The sequence below is a fragment of the Acanthochromis polyacanthus genome, chromosome 7 (assembly GCF_021347895.1).
Source record: "Acanthochromis polyacanthus isolate Apoly-LR-REF ecotype Palm Island chromosome 7, KAUST_Apoly_ChrSc, whole genome shotgun sequence".
Lineage (NCBI taxonomy): Eukaryota > Metazoa > Chordata > Actinopteri > Pomacentridae > Acanthochromis > Acanthochromis polyacanthus.
Window position 1 is genome coordinate 29323476 of NC_067119.1, and position 22834 is coordinate 29346309.

The 22834-nt window shown below is 41.4% G+C and overlaps 1 protein-coding gene across 2 annotated transcripts in view; it reads left to right on the top strand.

The window, feature by feature from the left end:
* Positions 1-4564: 4564 nt before the first annotated feature.
* LOC110953085 (leucine-rich repeat transmembrane neuronal protein 4) overlaps positions 4565-22834 on the top strand; it is a 57300-nt gene continuing 39030 nt past the window's right edge. The window contains exons 1-2 of one of the 2 annotated variants that reach the window (XM_022196922.2): positions 4565-5225; positions 5672-7212. In XM_022196922.2, coding sequence (XP_022052614.1) covers positions 5174-5225; positions 5672-7212 — 1593 coding nt within the window. In that variant the 5' untranslated portion in view covers positions 4565-5173. Of the gene's footprint in view, positions 5226-5671; positions 7262-22834 lie in introns of both variants that reach the window. The other variant, XM_022196923.2, reaches the window with a different exon arrangement.

The window sequence follows — 22834 nt, forward strand, 5'->3', positions numbered from 1 at the left end:
GTTAAAATAAAGTTCTAATATTCCTCCAGTCTCCCTGTATCTGTCTGTGCCTGGGTTTTTCTGACACCCCCCCCCCCCCATAACCTGTTCTGTATTTCAGCAAATGTTTTACACAATAGGAGGAAACCTTTCTGTCTTAACCTCCACCTGTTGAACAGTGACTGCACATTCTCCTCTGGTTTCTGTCTTTTCCAATTACTAGTTTGTGTTCACTGAGTCTGTAGGATCTGCTTCTGTTTTCTGTCTGACAGTGGAGAAATATCCGCTTAACTCATGATTACGTTTTACTGCCAGATGACATCCTCGTCTACTGTGGCTTTTGGATTGTAAGGTTTTGAAATACTGTAAGTATCTTTACATTGTGCAATAATTAGTTTTCCTCTGACTGGTGTTGGTAGACGGTGTTGTGAGGTTGGTCAGAGTGTCTGAGAGGGGGCAGATAGTGACATAAGGGACTCTTTACTGGGCTCAGCTCCTGGGTTTGGAGGGCTTTGGAGTGGAGGATGTCTAGGGAGCTGGATTTAAGGTGATTAAAAACTTTGAGTGCTCTCCTTTGAATGTTAATTATCAGTGGATCTCTCCCTGACTCTGCTCTACAAGCATTCGTTGGTGCTTCGCTGTGCAGAAATAGACGTTTGCTTTTTTTCTCCAAAAAGGACTGGAGCGACCCTGTACCTGTCTTCCATGTGGGGGAATGGGCTGGATGACACTATTACTTTAACATTTGTTTTTATACCGTGTAGTGGGGCCTAATGAATGACAGGGATTCACTGTCATGAGCCACATTTTCTTTGTGCCCTTTAGAGTTCAGAAGATGCATCTGAGTTTCTTTGAGCAGAGATGACCTTCCTGGCCACTGTGACTGAGAGAATAGAAATCCTTCCACATCCTTATTCATATCCTTTAGAAGAACAAAAAGCATTTATTGATGTCTCAAAACTTCTTAACATATACTTACTGTAACCTCAGAGATGCAAACTGCACTGTGGGTAAAATAAGCAGAATGTTTTAAAATGTAAAAAAATAAGTCTCTAAACATAACAAACTTCAAGATTTGTTAGACAAAGGTCAGAGTAAAGTCAATGATGTTTGGATTCACAGCTGAGTTGGCAGGAGCTGTATTACTGACTGAAATAGTAAGTATGGCCAGACCAGCAGTGATCTCTCACTGAAACTTTCACTCCTAATAAAAAAACTTTGTATTTGCTGTTTGTTTAATTCAAATTACTGCAAAAATAGGTCAGCAGTGACAATGGTTTTTTTTTGTTTTGTTTTTTTAAAAGTCCTTATTACAAGTTCTATGCCAGATAATGAATCCCAGGTAAAACCATCATTTACTGTCCATGTTGGAATTTAATTTTGTGCTAATTATGCTGCTTTGATTGTTGTTTATGCCTTCTTTAGAATATATACACTACCATTCAAAAGTTTGGACACCTTTTAATGTTTTTTCTTTATTTTCATGACTATATTGTAGATTCTCACTGGAGGCATTATTAAACTATAAATGAACATATATGGAATTATGTTGTAAACAAAAGTGTGAAATAAGGCAAGAGATGCTTTAGATTCTTTAAAGTAGCCACCCTTTGCTTTCATCACTACTTCACACACTCTTGGCATTCTCTGGATGAGCTTCATGAGGTAGTCACCTGAAATGGTTTTCCAACAGTCTTGAAGGAGCTGCTGAGCACTTGCTGGCTCTTCTGTCTTCACTCTGTGGTCCATCTCATCCCAAACATCCCCACTGGGCTTATGTCAGGTGACTGTGGAGGCCAGGTCATCTGATGCAGCACTCATCACTCTTTGGTTAAATAGTCCTTATACAGCCTGGAGGTGTGTTTGGGGTCATTGTCCTGTTGAAAAATGACTGTCCAACTAAACAAATGGGATGGCATGTTGCTGTAGGATGCTGTGGTAGCCATGCTGGTTCAGTGTGTGTTGAATTTTGAATAAATCCCCTAGTGGTACCAGTAAAGCAAACTCACACCATCACACCTCCTCCTCCATGCTTCCTGGTGGGAACCACACATGTAGAGACCATCCATTCACCTTCTCTGGTCGCACAAAGACACAGCAGTTGGAAGCAAAAATCTCAGATTTGGACTCATCGGACCAAAGTACAGATTGCCACTGGTCTAATGTCCATTCGTTGCATTTCTAGGCCAAAACAGTTCTCTTGTTGTTCGTCCTCAGTAGTGGCTTCTTTGCAGCAGCTCCACCATGAAGGCCTGATTTTTGTGCTACTTGAACTCTGAAGGACTCATGCGGGATCTAATCTGAGGTGCTAATTTGCAGTTTGAGGATAGTAACTCTAATGAACTCTTGGTCTTCCTTTTATGGGGCGATCCTCATGAGAGCCAATTCCATCATAGCGTTTGGTTTTTGACTGCACTTGAAGATAAAGTCAAAGTTCTTAAAATTTTTTCGAATCGACTGTTCATGTCTTAAAGCAATGACAAACAGTTTTCTTTTTCCTGAGTGGTTCTTGCCATATAGCCACTATGTGCTAACCGTAGCTCTGCACATCACAAGTGATGCTCTCAAACACATTAGGAAGGAAAGTAATTCCACAAATTGACTCTTGACAAGGCACACCTGTTAATTCAAAACCATTCCAGGAGACTACCTCATAAAGCTCATTGAGAGAATGCCAAGAGTGTGCAAAGTTGTCATCAAAGCAAAGGGGGGCTGCTTTGAAGAATATAAAATACTCAGGTTTGTTTGACGCTTTTGTTTACAACATAATTCCATTTGTGTTCATTTATAGTTTTCATGTCTTCAGTATTAATTTACAATGTAGAAAATAAGCAAAAGCAATAAACACCATTGAATAGGTGTGTCCAAACATTTGACTGATACTGTATATATTTAGTTGAATCTTTTGCACCACATCATGTTGCATTTTAGTTTAACCCTTTGCAGAACATGGATCAAAAGTGACCCATACACAATGGAAACGGGTATCTCTCGACCCATGTTGTGCATCAAAGGATGAACGAACATTCGGGAGTGAAGGTTTCTGAAGCAGCAGCAGCAGGTGATGATGGTGTATGGATCATGCAGGATCATCTGATGGTACAGATGAGAGCTACACTGATAGATGGGCTACATTCAAAACCGAGTAATTGTCATTGCCGTTCCAGCAGTCACCTTGATGTGTGTGTGTGTGCGCATTTCTGCTCTGCCCTTCAACTCCAGTTAGCTGATTGATCTAACAATGGAAATTAAATCAGAGGCTGGTGCTGAAGTGCTACATGCATCTCTTATATTTTTGTTTCCAGTCATTTCTTTGTCACAAACTATCTGTGATTTGCGTTGAAATGTCCATTACTGGTAATTACGCTCCTCATTAAGTGCAGGGTAGAGGGACCCATTAGGAATGATGACTCTGACCCTGACTCAGTCCCATTATGAAGCCTTGAGAGCTCCCTTTGTTTACGCATGACACATTTCACTGTCAATACGCAACAATGGGGGGTAAAATTATATCCACTGAATTTCTTTAACTTTTTAATTTTTTAGAAGACAATAAACTTAATTGAAGCCAAATAAAAACACATACACTTTGCAATGCTGTTGGCTGACAGACAATCTGATGTCTTTGAATAACATTTTAGTACTGTGGTTAAACTTTTTTTTTAATTTAAGGATTACTGCAAATACCTCAGAGAATATTAAGAAGTGACTGACAGCTTCATTCCAAAAGGCACAAACCTGCATCTTATAGACTCCTGTAGCAGCCGGTGTGCATTGTGCGCTTCATTATAACACAAACTTAGTCTTAACAAGCTGACCTTTCTGTTAAGACCCACCAGCCCGACAAGTAATTAAGAAAAATATCTGAGATTTTCCCAATAGTTCCTTAGATACGGGCTCAAAGTAAAATTTGCTGCATAATTAGGCTTCATTATCAGTGAAGGAAACATCTGAGTATATTTTTGAGGTTCTTCTTTTTTATACTTGAAAATTAGCATTTTCTTGTGTTCCACTGCCTTCTAATCATCTACATGTATCTAAAATAATTAATGACCACATACAGATGTTTTACATTCAATAAAATGTGATGGACTTCTCAAATATGATACGTTCTGATGAGTATAAAGGCAAAAAAATCAAAAAAATATCACTTTGACTACAACCACCTCCAACTTCCAGATACTCATTAAATGGGGACACACAAGTAATTAGAGTCCAACAACAAATTAAATATTGTATAATGCATGAATAAATAGGCTCATAAGTGCTTCTACTTTGGATACCAAGTCAAAAGCACCTGTGATTAAAATTTAGGACAAAAAAGTTACATAACATCTCTCATCTCCCTGTAATTTTTGAGTTTGAGCTTCATTTAAAGATGTTCAAGTGGTGGCTGTTCAGAGGCGTGTTTCACTGGCTGAACATCCTCACAAATATCTAAATGCAGAGCAAACAGTGTTCCCATTACTGGGCTTTAATTGATATGCAGGTTGGGTGCGTGACAACAATGAAGTGTGCTTTGGTGTGGGCTGGGGAGTGCCACTCAGTGACCAGGAGAGGGCATCTCAAGTCCTGAAACCGAGCACCACTGAGCTCTGTATAATCCTCCACCAACATCATTCCTGTTGCTATACAACTGATTTATTCTTGATGCCACGGTCAACGTGTGTAATCCACAACAGACTGCGCCTTTTCCCTCCGCTGCGCGCGCATGGACCAGGAGACCGACCAACTTGTCGCGTCTGGACCACAGTTTCCCGTCAGATTTCTGCACTTGCTCGTGTTTCCAGTCTCTTTTTCTTGCCACTTAACCCAGATTCAACAATTGGCGACTCGCTGTTAGAATGTATTTTATCAGCTTCCCACGACAAGCGTTGAACAGAGTCATTCTCAGGAGGCTGCGAGTCTGAGCGCGTCCGTTCCAAGGGCTTCTGTAAGGTGGCAGTCAGAGAGAGAGAGAGAGGGAGAGAGAGAATATGCACGATCAAGCTGATGTGCGGTAAACTACACACAGAGGTTGATGCACACCTTCTGGAGCTGCTCTCCTCTCCGACAGGTGTGCGGCTGTGAGCAGAGCGCTTCTGGCTGCGGCGCAAAGAGCGTAGATTTTCCGCGCGGACGGGCGTCCTGGTGGCGGAGGGTCCAACTATTTGGGCAAAACGCCGAGTGCGTCTAACATGTGGACCTGGGACGCATGCAACAGAGAGCCCCGAACATGAGGAGGAGCCGACACCGCGCAAATATGGGTACGTACCTGCCATCCACAGCTACTTACAGCGTCCATTTATGCGCAAAGTCTTTTCGCCTAATTACAATTCACTTAAAGCTGATTTTTGCTGCTGTCTTTGCCCCCCCTGCGGTGTTTGAATGATGGCTGCAGGCTGGAGGGGATCTGAGGGAGGCTTTTCTCTCATCAACTATCTGACAAATTATGCCTGATCAGTCACCTTTCCAGCGTCTCAAGAGCGTGACTTTGACAGTGACAGTGAACAAGTGTGTGCAGATTTGCCATAAGCACTGGGATGCAGATTTAGTGAGCTGAAAAAAACCCCTCTGTTAACAAATGCCTCAGAATACAGTGTGGGTGATGCTTCTTGATTCAAGGAAATGTGTATTGTGTGGATTTTTTTCCCTTCTGGTCTGTGCATCATGTGTGTGCTCTTTAATCTCCTACTTTTCTGTGTGTCTGCAGGACTTTCAGTGCTTTTCAGATGGCTTGTGTTCACGGTGGTGGTGCCCGCCTGGCTGCTCGCTGTTCCCAGTGGCATCCGTGAGCGTCCCTGCCCCCAGAGCTGTAGATGTGATGGGAAAATAATATACTGCGAATCCAATGCCTTCCGTGACGTGCCAAACAACGTGTCTGTCGGCACTCAGGGCCTGTCCCTGCGCTACAACAGCCTGGCGAACCTCAGAGCCCACCAGTTTGCAGGCCTGAGTCAACTAGTTTGGCTCTACCTCGACCACAATTACATCAATGCCGTGGACGGCCAGGCTTTCCACGGCATACGGAGGCTCAAAGAACTGATTCTCAGCTCCAATAAGATCACACAGCTAAAAAACAACACTTTCCACGACGTCCCCAATCTGCGTAATCTTGACCTTTCCTACAACAAATTGCAGGTTCTCCAGCCAAATCAGTTTGTGGGTCTGCGGAAGCTGCTCAGTTTACACTTGAGGTCAAACTCCTTAAAAACTGTCCCAATGCGAGTTTTCCTTGACTGTCGCAACCTGGAGTTTCTAGATATTGGCTACAACAGGCTTCGGAGCCTCACACGTAATGCCTTTGCAGGACTCCTTAAGCTAATCGAGCTACATTTGGAGCATAACCAGTTCTCGAAGATAAATTTTGCTCATTTTCCGCGCCTGACTAACCTGAGGGCCCTCTATCTGCAGTGGAACCGTATCAAACTGCTCACCCAGGGCCTGCCGTGGATGTGGACTTCCCTGCAAAAGTTGGACCTGTCAGGAAATGAGCTCCAAATGTTGGATCCGAGTACATTTCAATGCCTGCCTAATCTTCAGACCCTTAACCTGGACTCCAACAAGCTCAGCAACGTCTCTCAGCAGACAGTGGAGGCTTGGATCTCGCTCACCACCATCAGTCTTGCTGGCAATTTGTGGTTCTGTAACCCCAACATTTGTCCTCTGGTGTCCTGGCTCAAAGCCTTTAAAGGCAACAAGGAGTCTACTATGATTTGTGCCAGCCCCAAGGAGGCACAAGGAGAGAAAGTTACTGATGTGGTGGAGACTTACAACATCTGTACAGCCACGCCGAGCCCCGTCCCCTCGACGAAAGCGCCCCTCACCTCTGCGTTCCCACCAGAGCTGCTGCCTCTTACCACAAAGTCTGTGGCGGACAACAAGCTGATCTGGAACAGGACGGCTTCTCCCACTCCCACCGAGGCCTCCCCCACCATCCCCCTGCCAGACACTGAGTACGTGTCCTTCCACAAGATCATAGCTGGTAGCGTGGCCCTCTTCTTGTCTGTGGCTATAATTCTGCTGGTTATATATGTCTCGTGGAAGCGCTATCCCACCAGTATCAAACAGCTTCAGCAGCGCTCAGCAGTTAAAAAGCGCCAGAAAAAGGCACGGGAGACTGAGCGCTCCCTTAATTCGCCACTGCAAGAGTACTATGTGGACTACAAGCCTTCACACTCAGAGACTATGGATGTGCTGGTTAATGGGACAGGACCTTACACATACACCATCTCAGGCTCCAGGGAATGCGAGGTATGACTGTTGCCCTCCAAAAATCCATTTCCACTGCGAGGCATGAGAGGTAAATTTTCTTACAATCTGTGGGGAAACACACTTGTTTTCTCCTGTGCTCTTGTCTGTGTGGGGATAAGGAGGCAAAGGTCAGTGCATGGTGACTTGTTTGGCAATATGCTGGGTTTGCTCTGTTCCATATGATTACCCAGCTGTTGTTCTGAATCATGCAATTTTATTGCTAAAATATGATCCCATTAGCTGAAACTGCAGTGGCAGCTCCTCTTCCTGGGTAGCTTACGTACGGCGAGATGAATTATACACAAAGTAGCTTCATCTTTCATTCCTGACATAAAAAGAGCTCATTGATGAATCTGTGTGTTATCAGCCAGCCTTTTATTTATTCACAAAAGGCTCGCTGTCCTGAATGGAATGATAAAAATGTTTTAGATCAAGTCACTGTGCAGGTGGTCCCCTCCTATCCTGTGTGTTTGCTACAACAGCTGTAGTAGCAAATGTACAAGTCATGTGAGTCTTGATATTTGTATTCTGCTGTATTAAATATGTAAATATTTACAGCTGATCATATATCACATTCTGTTTTCCCGCCTCTGGCAATTGTGTACTTTGGTTTTTAGTCATTAGTTTAATTTACAAAGTTCAAACAGTCACCGCAGGCTGGGGAACACTATAAAGGCCTGCAGCCAAATAAAAGTTAAATTATGCATTTGGGCTCGATTTCTCTCTGGCATTTGTGTACTACTGCAGTGAGAAACTGCATTATGCTTTTGTTTAATCTGGGACATGTATAGAAGCTGCTCGGCTACACAAATGAAACTTTCCTCCAAAGAGTTCAAATTGAAATTCTCATCCTCAAGCCCGTCTCCTCCACACGACTGACTCTGAGCCACTGTACGGCACGAAGGGATTGAGACAGAAAGCCTTGACAGAAAGACTAATCAATTTGCTCATGCTTAATTAGGTGCTTTTTTGCCTGTGTATTCTTTTTTTTCTCTAATGCCCTGCATCTGTCTTCCTTTGTCCGGCGGCTTTTTTCCCCCCGTGGCAGTATGACTAAGTGTGATTAACAGGACTTGTTGTAGTGTCAGTGGAATCTTTGCTGCACCTTTTGTAACACTGACCAGACATGTTGTAAGATACACATTTCCTCTCTGCTGTATCTGTCAACGGGCTTTATCTCACTACCACACAGCTCAGTTTCTCTATTCTACATGGAGCCTACAAATCATATAGTATGTTTCAAGTCCGTGGATTCTAGTGTAGCGCTGGTTCTCCTCCTGCTGTGTCCTTTGCTAGCGTCAGTGGAGAGGCTGGGAGAGTTTCATTGTTTTCAGTAATGTCACCATAGTACAAGGTACACGGGTAGCTAAATCAGCTCTTTGTCAGATTATCTGTGGCAGAGCATTTCTCAAACACAAGGGAAGCTGGAGGTGAGATGGTCGGCTTATCAATCTTGTAGCTTTCATGTGAGAATGTGGCGTGGGAACATTAAATGGCAGACCTAATGGGGCTTCTGCTAGCTAGAATAACTAATAGCCCATCAGAGGTAAGGAGCCGAGACTTGCCTCAGCTTTGTTATTCCTTGCCCTCTGCAGCTCAAGGGAGCAGCTTGAGTTGTTAAAAATGTAATGGGATTTTTTTTTCTGTGCGTGGTTGTGTTACATTTCATGCCAAACACTGCAATTCAAAGTAAGGACACATTCTACAGCTGGAGACTTCTGAAACTACCTGCAGGTTTCTCAGAATGTTTAAGTTAGATCCGTGCGTTTACACAACGGGCTCCATTATTCGACCAAATGGAATATTGTTATTATTTTTACTATTATTAGAAATGTTTTTTGGATCAGAATCCAGCATAGATTACAGTACAAGAAGCCTATGATGTGCAACGATAGTGTCTCTGGCTATTTGCATCACAATGCAGGCAATGCAGCACAATCTCTTCTGACATGTGAGAAGGCTTTTCGGTTTATATTGAATACACACAGTGCCGAGTGTCAAGAAAGATGAAAGTGGGAGAGATGTTGTATCCGAAAAGGCTGCTGCAGGGCTCAGACCCACACTCAGGAGCATATTAGAAATGCCAGCACCCAGTGCGCCCCCTGCACATTATTTTAGCTATCCCAGATAGAAAGCACTTAAGCTATTAGCTGCATTTTCAATTAGGAGAAAGAGCTTTGTAATTGAAGCCTGTTATCTTCTGCACATGCCCAGACCAACAGACGTGGAGTTAATTTGTTTCTATAGATTTCCTCCAGCACAGCTCAGCAGGTTGGCTCAGACACTGCAAACTGAACTCGCGGAGTGTTGAATTTTGATGAACACTTTGAACTGTGCGCTTCTATGGTCTTCCTGTGGCACAATATTTTTTTCCCCCCTTGTATGCCATCCACTTCTGTGCTCACAGAGCAGCTGCAGCGGTTGCCGTCTGTCCACAGATCATCCTCTGTAAAGTTAGTTCAGAAAATATTCAGGTGAAAATCCCACCATCTCAGCCAAAGGCAATTTTTGCACTTGGATAGAATCTGCAAGCATTAATAAGGTGAGGAGATCCTGTTCATAGATAATTAAAGTGAGCTGTGGGAAGGCAGATGAAGTGAGGAGAAAGGGAGGTGTGCCACTGCTGCTGCATCGGAATGGCACAAGTGTTGTCGAAAAGACAAGACTGAAATAATTACAGCTTGAAACTCAACTAATTTCTCAAGCTGGCAGAGTGAGAAGCATTGTAGTGTCAACACTTTGAGTTTGGGCCGGCACAAGCCTTATTCATGCATGAAGTTGTTTTCATTTTCCGCTGCCTTCTCAGAGTGTGGCACCATGTGTCTCCCTCATGGTTATATATTTAAACCTAAAGGCTCCTATGGATCTAATCAGTGTTTGCCCTGAATAAACCCCCAAAGCTGTGGGTACATATCATTCAACAAACATTAACTTTATTTGTAGGCACTATGATTAGAGCCCTGCCTTTAAAGTGTCAGAAATGAAAATCAAAGATGATAGATGATCAAAATACATTGTCAATACTTGCCAAGATAGCAGCTTGCGCTTCATCTGTGCGTAAATGCACAGAAGGCAGGCTTCCATCAAGTGAAGGAAGATTTGACAGTTTTCAGTATTTGTTGCCAAATAACGGCTAACCGCATAAGTAGAATAGCCCACAAAAGAGAACATGCTATTTCTGAAAATATCACAATGCACATATGCTAAGGGACAGCACACGATGATGCAACTTTTTGGCACATTTATGACAATACAGCACAATATGCTGTAAAGAAAAATAACCTGCATTTAGTGTGTCAGATGAAACATCATGCTGGCTTTAAACTATTCACTAAAAAAGCTGTACGTTTAGCTATTAATTCTCATTTTGCTTGGTTGTCTTGTTGTGTGGTGGAATTGAAAATTACTGTTACTGCAAGACTGGGTGGCAATGATCCATGGATCCACAGAAGTAGACTCTTTAGCTTTTATCATAGCTGATGATTTTGTGAGAAATGGGCTCTGGTCATTTCCATTCAAACTCAGCTGCAGCAAAATGCAGGAAGAAACAGCCTATTAAGTGAATTGGCCTTAATGGCTATTACACAACATCATTTTTTAGTGCCTCGTATCACATGATCTTTTGTGAGTGGTGATGTATTTTTTTAAAAATCGATAGATTTTTCTATCTGATCAAGCATCTCAAGCTGGCTCAAGGTGCTTTGTTATACTGGGGATATGTAGATAATTATGAAAATGTGTCATTTTTATTCAGTTTATATTCTCTTGAAAGCCACAGCAAAATAAAGTGTTACATAACAAATATATTTTATTGTTTAAAGGAGTAGTTCGACATTAAGGGAATCACACTCATTCACTTTCTTGCAAAGAGTCAGATGAGAAGAATAATACTACGCTCACATCTATAGATGTCATTTCAGCCGAGAGTCTCTCTTTGATGATATTGTCCAGCAATCACAGTTCAGATGAGAGATAGATCTGAGTTCATAAAAATGTTGACACCCACATTTGAGTCACCTTCAGTTGTTATGGTGCATGCTCAAAGCAATAATTTTAACAAGCAGCACCAGACTCTTCCTGCCCTGAGTCTTACCTCTCAGGCTGCATACAGGCAGTCCTGATCAATGGTACGTGTCCACAGTTTTTGGACGCTGGGGGTTGTTCTGCTTCCCAGCCTTGGATGCCTGACATACGTGGTGTGAGGGAGTGTCACAACAGATGATTTACATTTGCTCTTCATGAGGAAACCAATCCAGACAACACCCACCTACGACTGTGCAAACATTGGCTGCAGCTGATTGGATGAAGGCTTCACTCAAGGGTCTGTCTGCTGCTGGTTTTGAAACATGACCAATGCGGCGACTTGTATGGAAATGGATGTGTTTCTGAAATATTTGAGATGAGAAATTAGCAGAATATGGTGTCAATTCAGATCAACAAATTAGTTTAAAAGTTTTTCCAGATGGTGCTGAGGGACAGTTGGACACCCCTGATTTGCAAAAAGTAGCCTAGACCTCGAATTTATGCAAATAAGGACCAGGCAACTCAATGCATGCATGACAACATCACCAGAATGCATTGTACACGTGCTTATACAGAAAATACTATGAATGCTTCACAACATTTAAAAAAAAAAAAGGATTCTGTGGATATGTACCCTATTCCTGGTGGTTTCTGGACAATATGTAGCCTGAACTTAAGCTATAAGAACTGCCACCAAGAATTTAGGTTTTAATTTACATTTTAGGTATAATATGTAACATTTTCATATTAAAATGTCATTATACAAGCAGACTAAAGATTTTCAGTCTATTGTTTGTATTGCTGCTTTGTAATGGATTACACTTATTTTAGTATGATTGTGCTGAGCTACTTCTGAAATGGATTCATCAAAATTCAAAATTTAAATTTCATTGTAGAAGTGCCATGACAATAAACATCCTTGAATCCTTGAATCACATAAAGTTGGTCAAAGTGCTCAGTGTATCTAATGCTAAGGTATATATATATATATATATATATATATATATATAAATTACAATAACTAATGTCACTGGAGCTTTTCCATTAGAATGAAATGACATGAGGTGAATATAAGTAGCTAAACATAACATCAATAAAATCTTAATACTTTATCTTTGCCTGAGGACATTACATTTTCATTGATAGCGGTAGTTAAAACAAACTTCCCATGGTGCCGTGCTGCTACGCAATGTCATCAAACTACAACTTTTGTTCCTGTTTTGACTGAGAGACCCCTAGGGCCAGCAATTACATTCTGTGCAAAATATTCCCCTAAAATAAGCAAAAAAGTCAACATCAGTCAAAAATAATAATGCATTTACAACAAATATCCTTTAGAATGTATCAGGTATCAACAAGAGAAACTAAAAATAGTTTCAAGTTGATATAGACAGTAGGTTTGCATATCATTTCTAGCTTTTCTGACTCAACAATCTGCCAGACTATTTTTGGCTCGTTTCCAAGCAACGTTACAGTCACAACAGACTGTTTCCAGTGTTTATGCTAAGCTAAGCCATCATCTAACTCTTGGTGAGACAGCAAAACGAGTACATTTCCAAAAATATCGAAGATTTCCTTCCATGAAGATTTCCTACTTTGCTATCATCTGCGATGTTCACTCATTCAGCATAGAGACTCCATATCCTACCAGCCTCCGCATATGTCAGTGTATAAAATGTATCTGAAATGCACATAGCTGATCCTAGACAGTATATCCCACCTCGTTCCAGCTGCGATTTCAAGCCGAGTTAAAATGTTGCAGAGGGATTCATTATCACAAATGCACATAATCAGACCTCAGACCTATCTTTGGTTAAGCACCTCTCAGACTGCTCTGTGCGTGGGGTAAGATCTCCTCCAAATAAATATACGCTGCGAAATGTGTGATTCAGACTTTTGACAGATGTTCCTCTCGGAGGTGTGATGTCTGCTCTGGTGAGGAGGTGGAATACATTTAAAAAAACTTAGCAGCACGGAGAGGAAACAGGAGATCTGTGCAATAGTAGCTTGTCATTTAGCATGGCCTGTTAAAATGAATATGGAAATTCTGTTGTTTCATAATAATTAATCTTAGCATCTCTTCTTTCATCCAATTGAGGTTTTCAGGATTTTGTTATTCTCATTAGGATGTGCTAATAGCACATGTCGCAGCCACCTAATAGCTTAATCTGGCACAGGCGGAAAATGTGATGTTCTTCCTCCACGCTTCAACACAAACAATATTGAATTTCACTCAGGGTTAGATGTTCTTATTTACAGAACATATACGATGAACTGTCGTTTGTGTCTCTCGCTGATCATTACACATTCACACAGAGGCTTAAAGCCAGACAAGTGGTGGATCATTGAGAAAATATTGTGCTGTTGAGGAAAAAGAAATGAAAGTCATGACTATGTTGGCCTCCAAACCTCCATTTTAAATTGAGGTCAGCATTGATTGACAGCATCATTAACTCCGATATGCACTTGATATTACACAATAACCCAGTCCTTCACTTAAAGCCAAGATCAAATGAACTTATCTGTTAGAGGCAAATCAGGTGAGTCAGTACATGTTTGGACTATAACTCCAATATTACAAAGATGTGGAAATTATGAAATGGAATTAGAAGCCCCATTTTGACCCAAACTAATTTGGAAGAAAATGAAAAGACCACAAAGATAAGCCAGACTAATTTATCCCTTCCCATCACTCGATCTCCAGTGGTCTTCTTTTCCTGCAGCCACACACAAACCATCATGAATATTTGATGTGATATTAAACACCCCCTCTTCTGTTTTGTGTTTGAGGCCATTTTGTTCATTCAGTGGAGAATCAGCTGAAACCAATTTTCTGGTAATTAGAGGTATGTTTTGGTGGAAATTCCACATTCCAATCAGTGAAAAACAGCTGATGTCGATCATCGGCTGGAAGCGTCACTGAAAAGCACGGCTGTGCAACAACAGCAAAACACGGCCGACAGACTGCAGCCATGCTGGAAGTCCTGTCAGGATGTAAGTACTAACATTGGCGCTCTGAGCTGAATGCTAGCACGCTCATAATTACAAAAACATGGTGTTAGTTTTGTGTTTTTGCATAATGATGTTTACAAAGTTATCATTGATGTTATTAGGGTTCATCGTCAAGGGACCAAGAATGTCGGGACTCAGTTTCATCCACTAGCTGCTGACATTTTTCAGTCTGGAAATGAACAAATGTCTCCTGTGTTTATTTTTTATTGACCCAGCTAACCTCTTCACGTTCCTCCCTGACATCACAGTGTTAGCATATTTGCTCTCAGCATACAACAGTCTTCTTACAGCCATGAACAGTCTTTATCACTTAAATGGTGTCTTTTTCAGGCAATCTTGTTTTTCTATTTTAATTCACCTTGTTTTCATGAAAGGAAAATCTCCTAAACTGAAGTATATCAACTGTCAATCTTACCTGATAAAGTAACCTCAGTTTGTGTCTGGGGGAAGTCGTCGTGCTGTGTAGGACAACCTGGCTGGTTCCTGTACCAAAGAAGACCATTCCCAGTGCTTCTAGTGACTCCAGGCCAGTAACGGTGACTTCATACATTGTAAAGGCTTTTGAAAGATTGGGGCTGGATTCCCTCTGGTCAAACTTTCATTGGATCTCTTCCAGTTTGTCTGATGATTCGATGTGGAGCTGGTGATTCCATCACATACCTGCTCCATAGTGCCTACACCAACCAGCACAGGCTAGGGAACACTGTTAAAGTCATGATTTCTGCAGCACCTCTAACATTATTAAGCATGGACCTGAGATATGATACAGATACCTGCCACCTACAGAACTTCTCAGATAAGTCTGTAGTTGTGGGATGGCGGTGCAGCACAGTAGCAGCATAACAAAGGAGCAGTGATGGACATGAGACGATCCAAAACTCCGAATGCCTGTCTTTACATTCGGTAAGAGATAGTGGACATGGTACAAAAGTGCAAATATCTGGGATTTCACTTGGAAAAGAAACTTGACAGAGACAGAAACTCAGCAGTTTTGTACAGTTAGAGTTCATGCTTTTTCCTGCGGAGGCTCTGGTCCTTCGATGTATGTGGCACCACGCTGAGAGTGAGTGTGTGGTGGCCAGAACCATTTTCTACGCTGTTTCTCTGTGGGACCAAAAGCCTGAGGGTTCACGATAGGAGAGGACTCAACAAACGTTTTCAGAAGCAAGGCTCAGTCCTGAGGTTTGACCTAGACAGCCTCCATACTGCGGGGGAGAAGTGAATGTAGTGGACGAATCGACTGCTCTCACCCTGCACGTAGCCACGGGCAGTCTGTCCGTTGCACAACCTGTTTTTTATTTAAATTTAAATCTTTTCCTTGGCTTCCAGCTCCAATGACGGGTGCCATTTCGACTAACATTTTTCATGCTGTTACTACAGCCTCATATAATTGACAGAACACTTCTTGTTCCTCAACAGCACTGGATTACACTGATTCACTGATTGTTCCTCTTTGTCCTTAGTGAACCCAAATCACATTTGTGACAATCCAGAGACTCTTATCATTCCAGTTCATCAGATCAGTAAGGACAAGCCTCCTGTACAGATGTGCACATCTAAGCTCCGATCACATACCATATTGTAATTCCAAAATTGTCCCATTTTAATTGTCTTTCCTTCAAGATAAAGACAGATTTAAGTTTTATTCATTTAAATTACGGAGCATTACTCACCATAAAAAGTTGGATCAACTGATAGTCTTGGTAACTCAAACAGATCTGATATTGCAGTTTTATCTGAACTGTACTGTGAGTGTTTCTGAGGTGGCCTTGAATGACTAAAAGCTTTACTGAATGGATAGAAAACACAAGAAGAGGCGGTTTGACCGTTTATACAAGAGCTTGTTTTGCTTGTACTGTTAAAAATGCTTTGAGTTCTTAGCCCTGAAAGCACAATAGTTCTGTTGTTGAAGTTTTTTGAGAGTGTACAGACCTCCTACTGCTCCCTCCTCAGCTACTGAGGAGAGGCTGATCTTTTAGCTCAACATAAAAACTCTGATATCTGATTATTTAACACACATCTGTAGCAATGTTCGTCTTTCACAGATAAATATGGACCCTAACAGGCTAGATTTAAAAGACACCGCAAAGTCGTTACTGATTGACTTCACTTTAACAAACAGAAGAGAAAAAGAAAGACAGAAAAAAGAGTATTTTTCCCCAGTTTCTGTGATCATTGTCGAATAGCCTAATTCAAAAGATCTAGGATGAAAAATATGCATGAACATGGCGATCAAATGGAATTTTGACAATTTGATGAACACACCTTCTTGAATGAGCTTTTGGCAGGTCATATTCATCCTGCTAAAATCCCAGATGTTGAATTAGCTCTTGACCATCCATTTTTGTCTTTCAGTTCACCCAATTTTAATTTACCTTTAACACAACAGAACACAGAATAGGTGAAGCCCCTGGTTCTCTACAGAAATCCCACCCTAAATTACAGTGAGAAATGAAACCTGGTCTCTTGCCAGGTGTCCAAAGAACCTCTGTCCCTGGCTTCTTTTTAGTCAGCTTATAAAAAAAAAAAATGCACATTTTCAGGAAGAGGAGCTAACTCTGTGATTATTTATGTATTTTATTTGTGCATTATTTATGTCAAAATTCTGGACAGCAATGTATTACCCATAAGTCTTCCCTCCCATTTCCTCCTCTCACCGCAGATGATGGGTGTTCAATATGTCAGACCACAAAGAGATTTGTGTTGCCTGTAACAATCATTTTGCATCTGCTGGTAGTTTAAGGGGGCTGCACAGTGGGGTAGTGGTTAGCACTTTCACCTTGCAGCAAGAAGATCCCTGGTTCAAATCCCGGCCTGGGCCTGGGATCTTTCTGCATGGAGTTTGCATGTTCTCCCTGTGCATGCGTGGGTTTTCTCCGGGTACTCCGGCTTCCTCCCACAGTCCAAAAATATGCTGAGGTTAATTGATCACTCTAAATTGCCCGTAGGTGTGAATGTGTGTGGGATTGTGTGTCTGTATATGTAGCCCTGTGACAGACTGGCGACCTGTCCAGGGTGTCCCCTTCCTTCGCCCGAGTCAGCTGGGATAGGCTCCAGCACCCCCTGCAACCCTAGTGAGGATAAAGCGGTGTATAGAGAATGGATGGATGGTAGCTTAAGTCATATAGGACCCCTTCTGTATGCTACTAATCCTCATATACAGGTAATATGAGGCCTCATTTTACTTCACAGCTCCTCTGTCCTTGTGCCATTCCAATTGCATTACTAGCTATAGATTAAAAGAATATGCTTGTTGAGGATACATGTGATCAACATTTTTTAAAGCTTGCTGTAGTCCTCTACATTAAATACATCTTTCATTTTTCAGTTTTAAAGGAGAACTTCGGTTTTTTTCAACCTGGGGTCTGTTTTCATATGTCATTTCATACATGTGAGTGATGGAGAAATGAATTTTCGACATAGCTCCAGTATTTAGGCAGGCAGGCAGCTTAGCAGCTCAGCTAGCAGCTCAGCTAGCGAAAAGTATGGGGCAACTTGCCCCCCCGCGTCAAAGTCCGTCCTAACGTGCTTTTTTCCCCCACATTGACCGGCTCGCGCCAAAACACCGGTTTTCGTGAGCTATCGCGCGATTTCGGAACGAGGAACGCACGTTAGGGCGGACTTTGACGCGGGGGGGCAAGTTGCCCCATACTTTTCGCTAGCTGAGCTGCTAGCTGAGCTGCTAAGCTGCCTGCCTGCCTAAATACTGGAGCTATGTCGAAAATTCATTTCTCCATCACTCACATGTATGAAATGACATATGAAAACAGACCCCAGGTTGAAAAAAACCGAAGTTCCCCTTTAACGGGTTTTCAAAATTCCTGGTCTTAAAGGCCACTTGCATAACCCTTTACATAAAAGTGATGGAACATCTGACTCTAACAATAGGCTTATCTCTAAATTATCATGTGTTGCAAAAATCCTAGGATCTCTATTAAATAATCAGCTTAAATCGGTCCTCTCAGTGCAGTGTATTCCAGGTACACACCATTCAGTTTTTAGAGAAAACAGAGTGTTATTATTGCTGTCACTCTTGTTTTAAATGATTTTACTACAGCTTTGGATAGAAAAAAATGTTTTTATTGATTCCTTTAAGGCAGTTGATCATGCTGTGCTTTAAAAAAAAGGCTTCATTGTTTTAGATTTGATGAAATTGCTACATCTCAATTTGAAAAAAAAATGGAAAAGGTATTCCACAAGGCTCAATCCTGGGGCCTGTTTTGTTCACTCCCTACACAGATGATAAAACTTCATGTACATCTCTAGTGATGCTGTCTTAAACTTACGTGTGGATACTTTTTGTTCTGCTGTTCCAGTCTTGTTTTTCAGAGGTAAGAGTTGCATTCAATCAACATAATTTAGTTCTTAATGCAGGTAATACTAAATACATGATCTGCACCAGAGCCAGAAACACTATTTATGATTATCTTGTCATATCTACAAACGCTGAAAGAGCTAACAAGTACAAATACCTTGGAATATGAGGATGACTTTTAAACAGCATGTGAGCAAAACAAGACAAAGTTGTTTTTGAAAACAGGAATAAATCATGTTTTGTGCTGCATTATTGAAGGGCATTCATGGTGGCAACTTTTCTATAAGCATGCATGCCTGAGCTGTGACTCTTAAGCTCTTGGACACTGTTCATCACTCTGCACTAAGATTTATTACCAGTGTTAGCTATAATACTCATCGCTGTGAGCTGTACGCTGAGGTTGGGCTGCCCTCCCTCTCTCTAAGGCATGATAGACACTGGGTTTTATTTATTTATAACCCTTTTACATTACTTTGGTGCTGTCTTTTAATGCGGGTCCTTATCAAACAAGCTCAAATTATTGGATTACGCAGGTGCCGGCTGTTTTTCCTGAGCCTCGGAAATCCACTTTTACTTACTGTGCACCTGCAACCTAGAATAACATGCAGAACAATCTTGCCTCATTTTTATCCTGAGGGCAATTTAGCTTTTTAATTCCATCTTATCTCACTTCCAGCTGTTCTGTTTATAGTTGACTCATTTGTCTTTAATCTTAATTGCTCTAATTATTCTTAATGGTTTAATTATTCGACTAATTTTTAATATTTTTATTGCCATTTTCCAAGTTTCGTAGCTGTATGCCCATACTTTCTCTTAATTTGAATCTTTGCGAGGCTACATTGTAAATGAGGCTTTTACCGCAATATTTTGCCAAGTTTAAATAAAAGTTGAATGAATGAACGAATAAATGATGCTGTCAAAACTCCTCTTCATCATGGCAAACATCAGCGCTCTGAATAACCAGAGAAGCGTGTGAAGAAAGAGACCACAAATGGCTAAATGTTCTGTTGAACGTCACTGGAGCTCTTCTTCATGTAGCTATCCTGTTATATAATTTCTCTTCAGATGTATTTTATCTTTGTTAATTGGCTATACAATTTTTAATTTGTCAATTTTTAAATTTGAGCATCCATTATGAAACAGTTTCCCTGCGGGGTTAATTAAAGTTCTTGAAACGCCTAAAGGAGTTACTTTCTGAAGTCGTTTTAACGCTCTGCCGTTGAGGGATTTATTTTTGCTTCCATGGACTGATTTTGTTGTTTGAAGATATAATGTCTCATGTGCTGCAACATTTCCACTTTGCTATAACTCCAGGGGTGAACTTCCAGTTTTGGTGTCAGACGCTCTGAAAGATTGGCCCACAATTTTACACAGGCATTCAACAATCCATCATAAAGGCGAAATGCGTTTTTGAAGAGGCACAGAAACCAATTTCTCTGTTGACAGCAGCCTCAATAGACCACAATGCAATGCACCCTCATGATGTGCTGGGGTCTGAGTGAGGGGTGTGACTTTTTGACTTTCACTTTCTCCCATTGACTGTAGCCGTACTTTGTCTGCCAACACATACGACTCAGTCGAACATAAAGGCCCTCACTCTTTGGAAAGGCAGTTAGGGAAATGCAGGAAATCAGTAGGTGACACCAGAGCGCATGTGGTGAGTTGAGGGATTGGTTACCTGAAAAGGGATTTCCGTCAGCCCAATGTTAAATCACTGCTGGCATGCACCAAACATCATAGATTGATGAAACATAGCAGTCTAGGTGTATCCAAGGGTGGATTTTTCCATTAAATCTTCAGTCTGAGTTAGAGTCGAGGAACAAAAGAATTATTTCAATTCTCAAGGAGTCCAGAGGAGTCCAATGTCTCCTCCTCGGAAAAAAGAGTTTGCGCTTTATCAGTGAATTTCTAATAACTTCTCAAAAATCTGAATCCCATATCGAGTGTCTTATTATTATGGCATATCTATCAATCAGTAATCACATGCCCTGGATTCCCTCAGTTTAAGCTTCTGTTCACTCAGTCAGCGACACTTCTGCGTTAATGGGATTTGACAGCTTATCTAGCACTTTATGAAAAGTCGGGCACCGCAGACAGAATGAATAATATAACATGAAAATATTAGGCATAACATTTTATGCCATTTTATGGTCACAGCAGCCACGTTAATTTTTCAGCGCAGCTTGAAGCAGTTACTGCCTATTTAGCCCTTCATTTTTATTATGATTCATTTAATTAGAGGTATTAAGACAGTTTGACTGAGATGCTGTAGTTCTGCCTGCTTTGTCACTTTGATTCACTGCAAAAGAACTTGAAAGCGATACTTTAAAGAGAATGAAATGTTGACTAGGCACGTTACTACGTGTCCTAATAAGTTGGTGGACTGCAATTTGTATCGACTCCCTCCACTGTATGAAGATAGTACAGCTTCTTTTATCTATTTTTTCCTGCTGGGTAGGATTTTGATGTAATGTTCATATCTACCTCAAGAATTGTACTTCCCCAGAAACTGAAACCCCTTCATCATGTAGCTACAAAATCTGAGTCTGTCTGATGGGACAAAATGGGGAGTCAGTCAGAACAAAGGAGACTGATGCAACGTCTCTGCCATCTTCTCCTCGGGTTATTGTGAAATATGAATATCGACACACTGACAAGCTCCCAATGATGCTTCTGATGTTTGGAAGATATATTTTCCATGTCCGCTGTCTTAGTTACTGATGCTTTTCATGCATGTTTGAAAATGCAAACATATTATTACAAGTTAAGCCAATCTTAATCATGAATTTAAATGGTCCTGTAGGGCTGGAGGATTTGGGAAAATGTCTGACAGATAATTGCAGTTAATTTTGCAACACATTTTTTTTTTCCAAATCCTCACTGTGCAGTAGTTAAAAGACACCCTACAGTCTTTTTTTGTGCTAATCTTGTTAGCATGTCCATGTGGCTGCACTGTACTGATGATTTCATATGTACCAAACCTAAAGAATCCATCCCGTTGGCTTGCAGGATGGAACTGTTCTTCTTCAGAATTGGTTTCTTGTTCAAACATGTATCCCTGAATCTCTCCGATATTACACCTTGTTGTTGTGCAGCATAGAGTAGTTTTACAGTGTTTGACCAGAGTCTTAGGTGAGCTGGTGTGCTTGAGTTACAGCAGTCGGTGGAAAAGAGGGTTGAGAAAGGAGTGGTGGCCTCATGGATCTTCATTCTAGAAGAATTAATGGTGTACAGTCATTTTAAAGAAGCGAATACTTCTAAACATGTTATAGAAATGAGTTTTAGGGGTTAAATCAGTGACTAGCGATAAACTTTCAACATGTGATGGAAAATTACCACATGAGATACCAACAAAAAGAAGTCAGCATGAATTAATAAAACCCCCAGACACAACAGTTTAAACCCCGGGTTTGATGCACTGCATAATGTATATCCTATTGCAGGCTTTGTGATTATGTTAGTTGCGCTGTTTGAATCTGCAGTTTTGATTGATGATTGATTAATTGTTCTGCCCTATGAGACCAATTTTAGCCGAGGCTGTGGGAGGAAAAACAAACAGATTGCAAGTGCAAGTAGCAGAAAACAAGACTAGGATTTAACACTAGAAAACCCTTGTGCAGCTATGTTATGTTTATTCATGTTTACATGAATAAAAGTGTAAGTTTTCATGGAAAGCATGTAGTTGTCTGGGTTAGCCCAAACTTTTGAACAGCAGTGTATCTTAAAGATAGCGTTAGGGGTCATCAGCTTTACCATTTAACCATGAAGGGGACGTCTTCACAACATTATATAGCAATCTATCACAAAAGCCGAGACCGAAACGCAAACATGTCTGTGTGATGCTTCAGTAAACGACAGGGGGATCCAGAAATCAGTAGGATTCTTCCTCTGAAGACCATAATTATCTGTGATAAATATAATGGCGGTCCATGCAGTCGTTGTTGAGGTGGTGTGAACTGACAGAGAGACAACATCACGCTGGCAGAGTTGGAAGATCCAGCCATCCATTCTCTATACACCGCTTTATCCTCACTGGGGTCGCGGAGGGTGCTGGAGCCTATCCCAGCTGACTCGGGTGAAGGCAGGGGACACCCTGGACAGGTCGCCAGTCTGTCACAGGGCTGCGTATACAGACAAACAATCATGCTCACATTCACACCTACGGGCAATTTAGAGTTAGCAATTAACCTCAGCATATTTTTGAACTGTGGGAGGAAGCCGGAGTACCCAGAGAAAACCCACGCATGCACAGGGAGAACATGCAAACTCCAT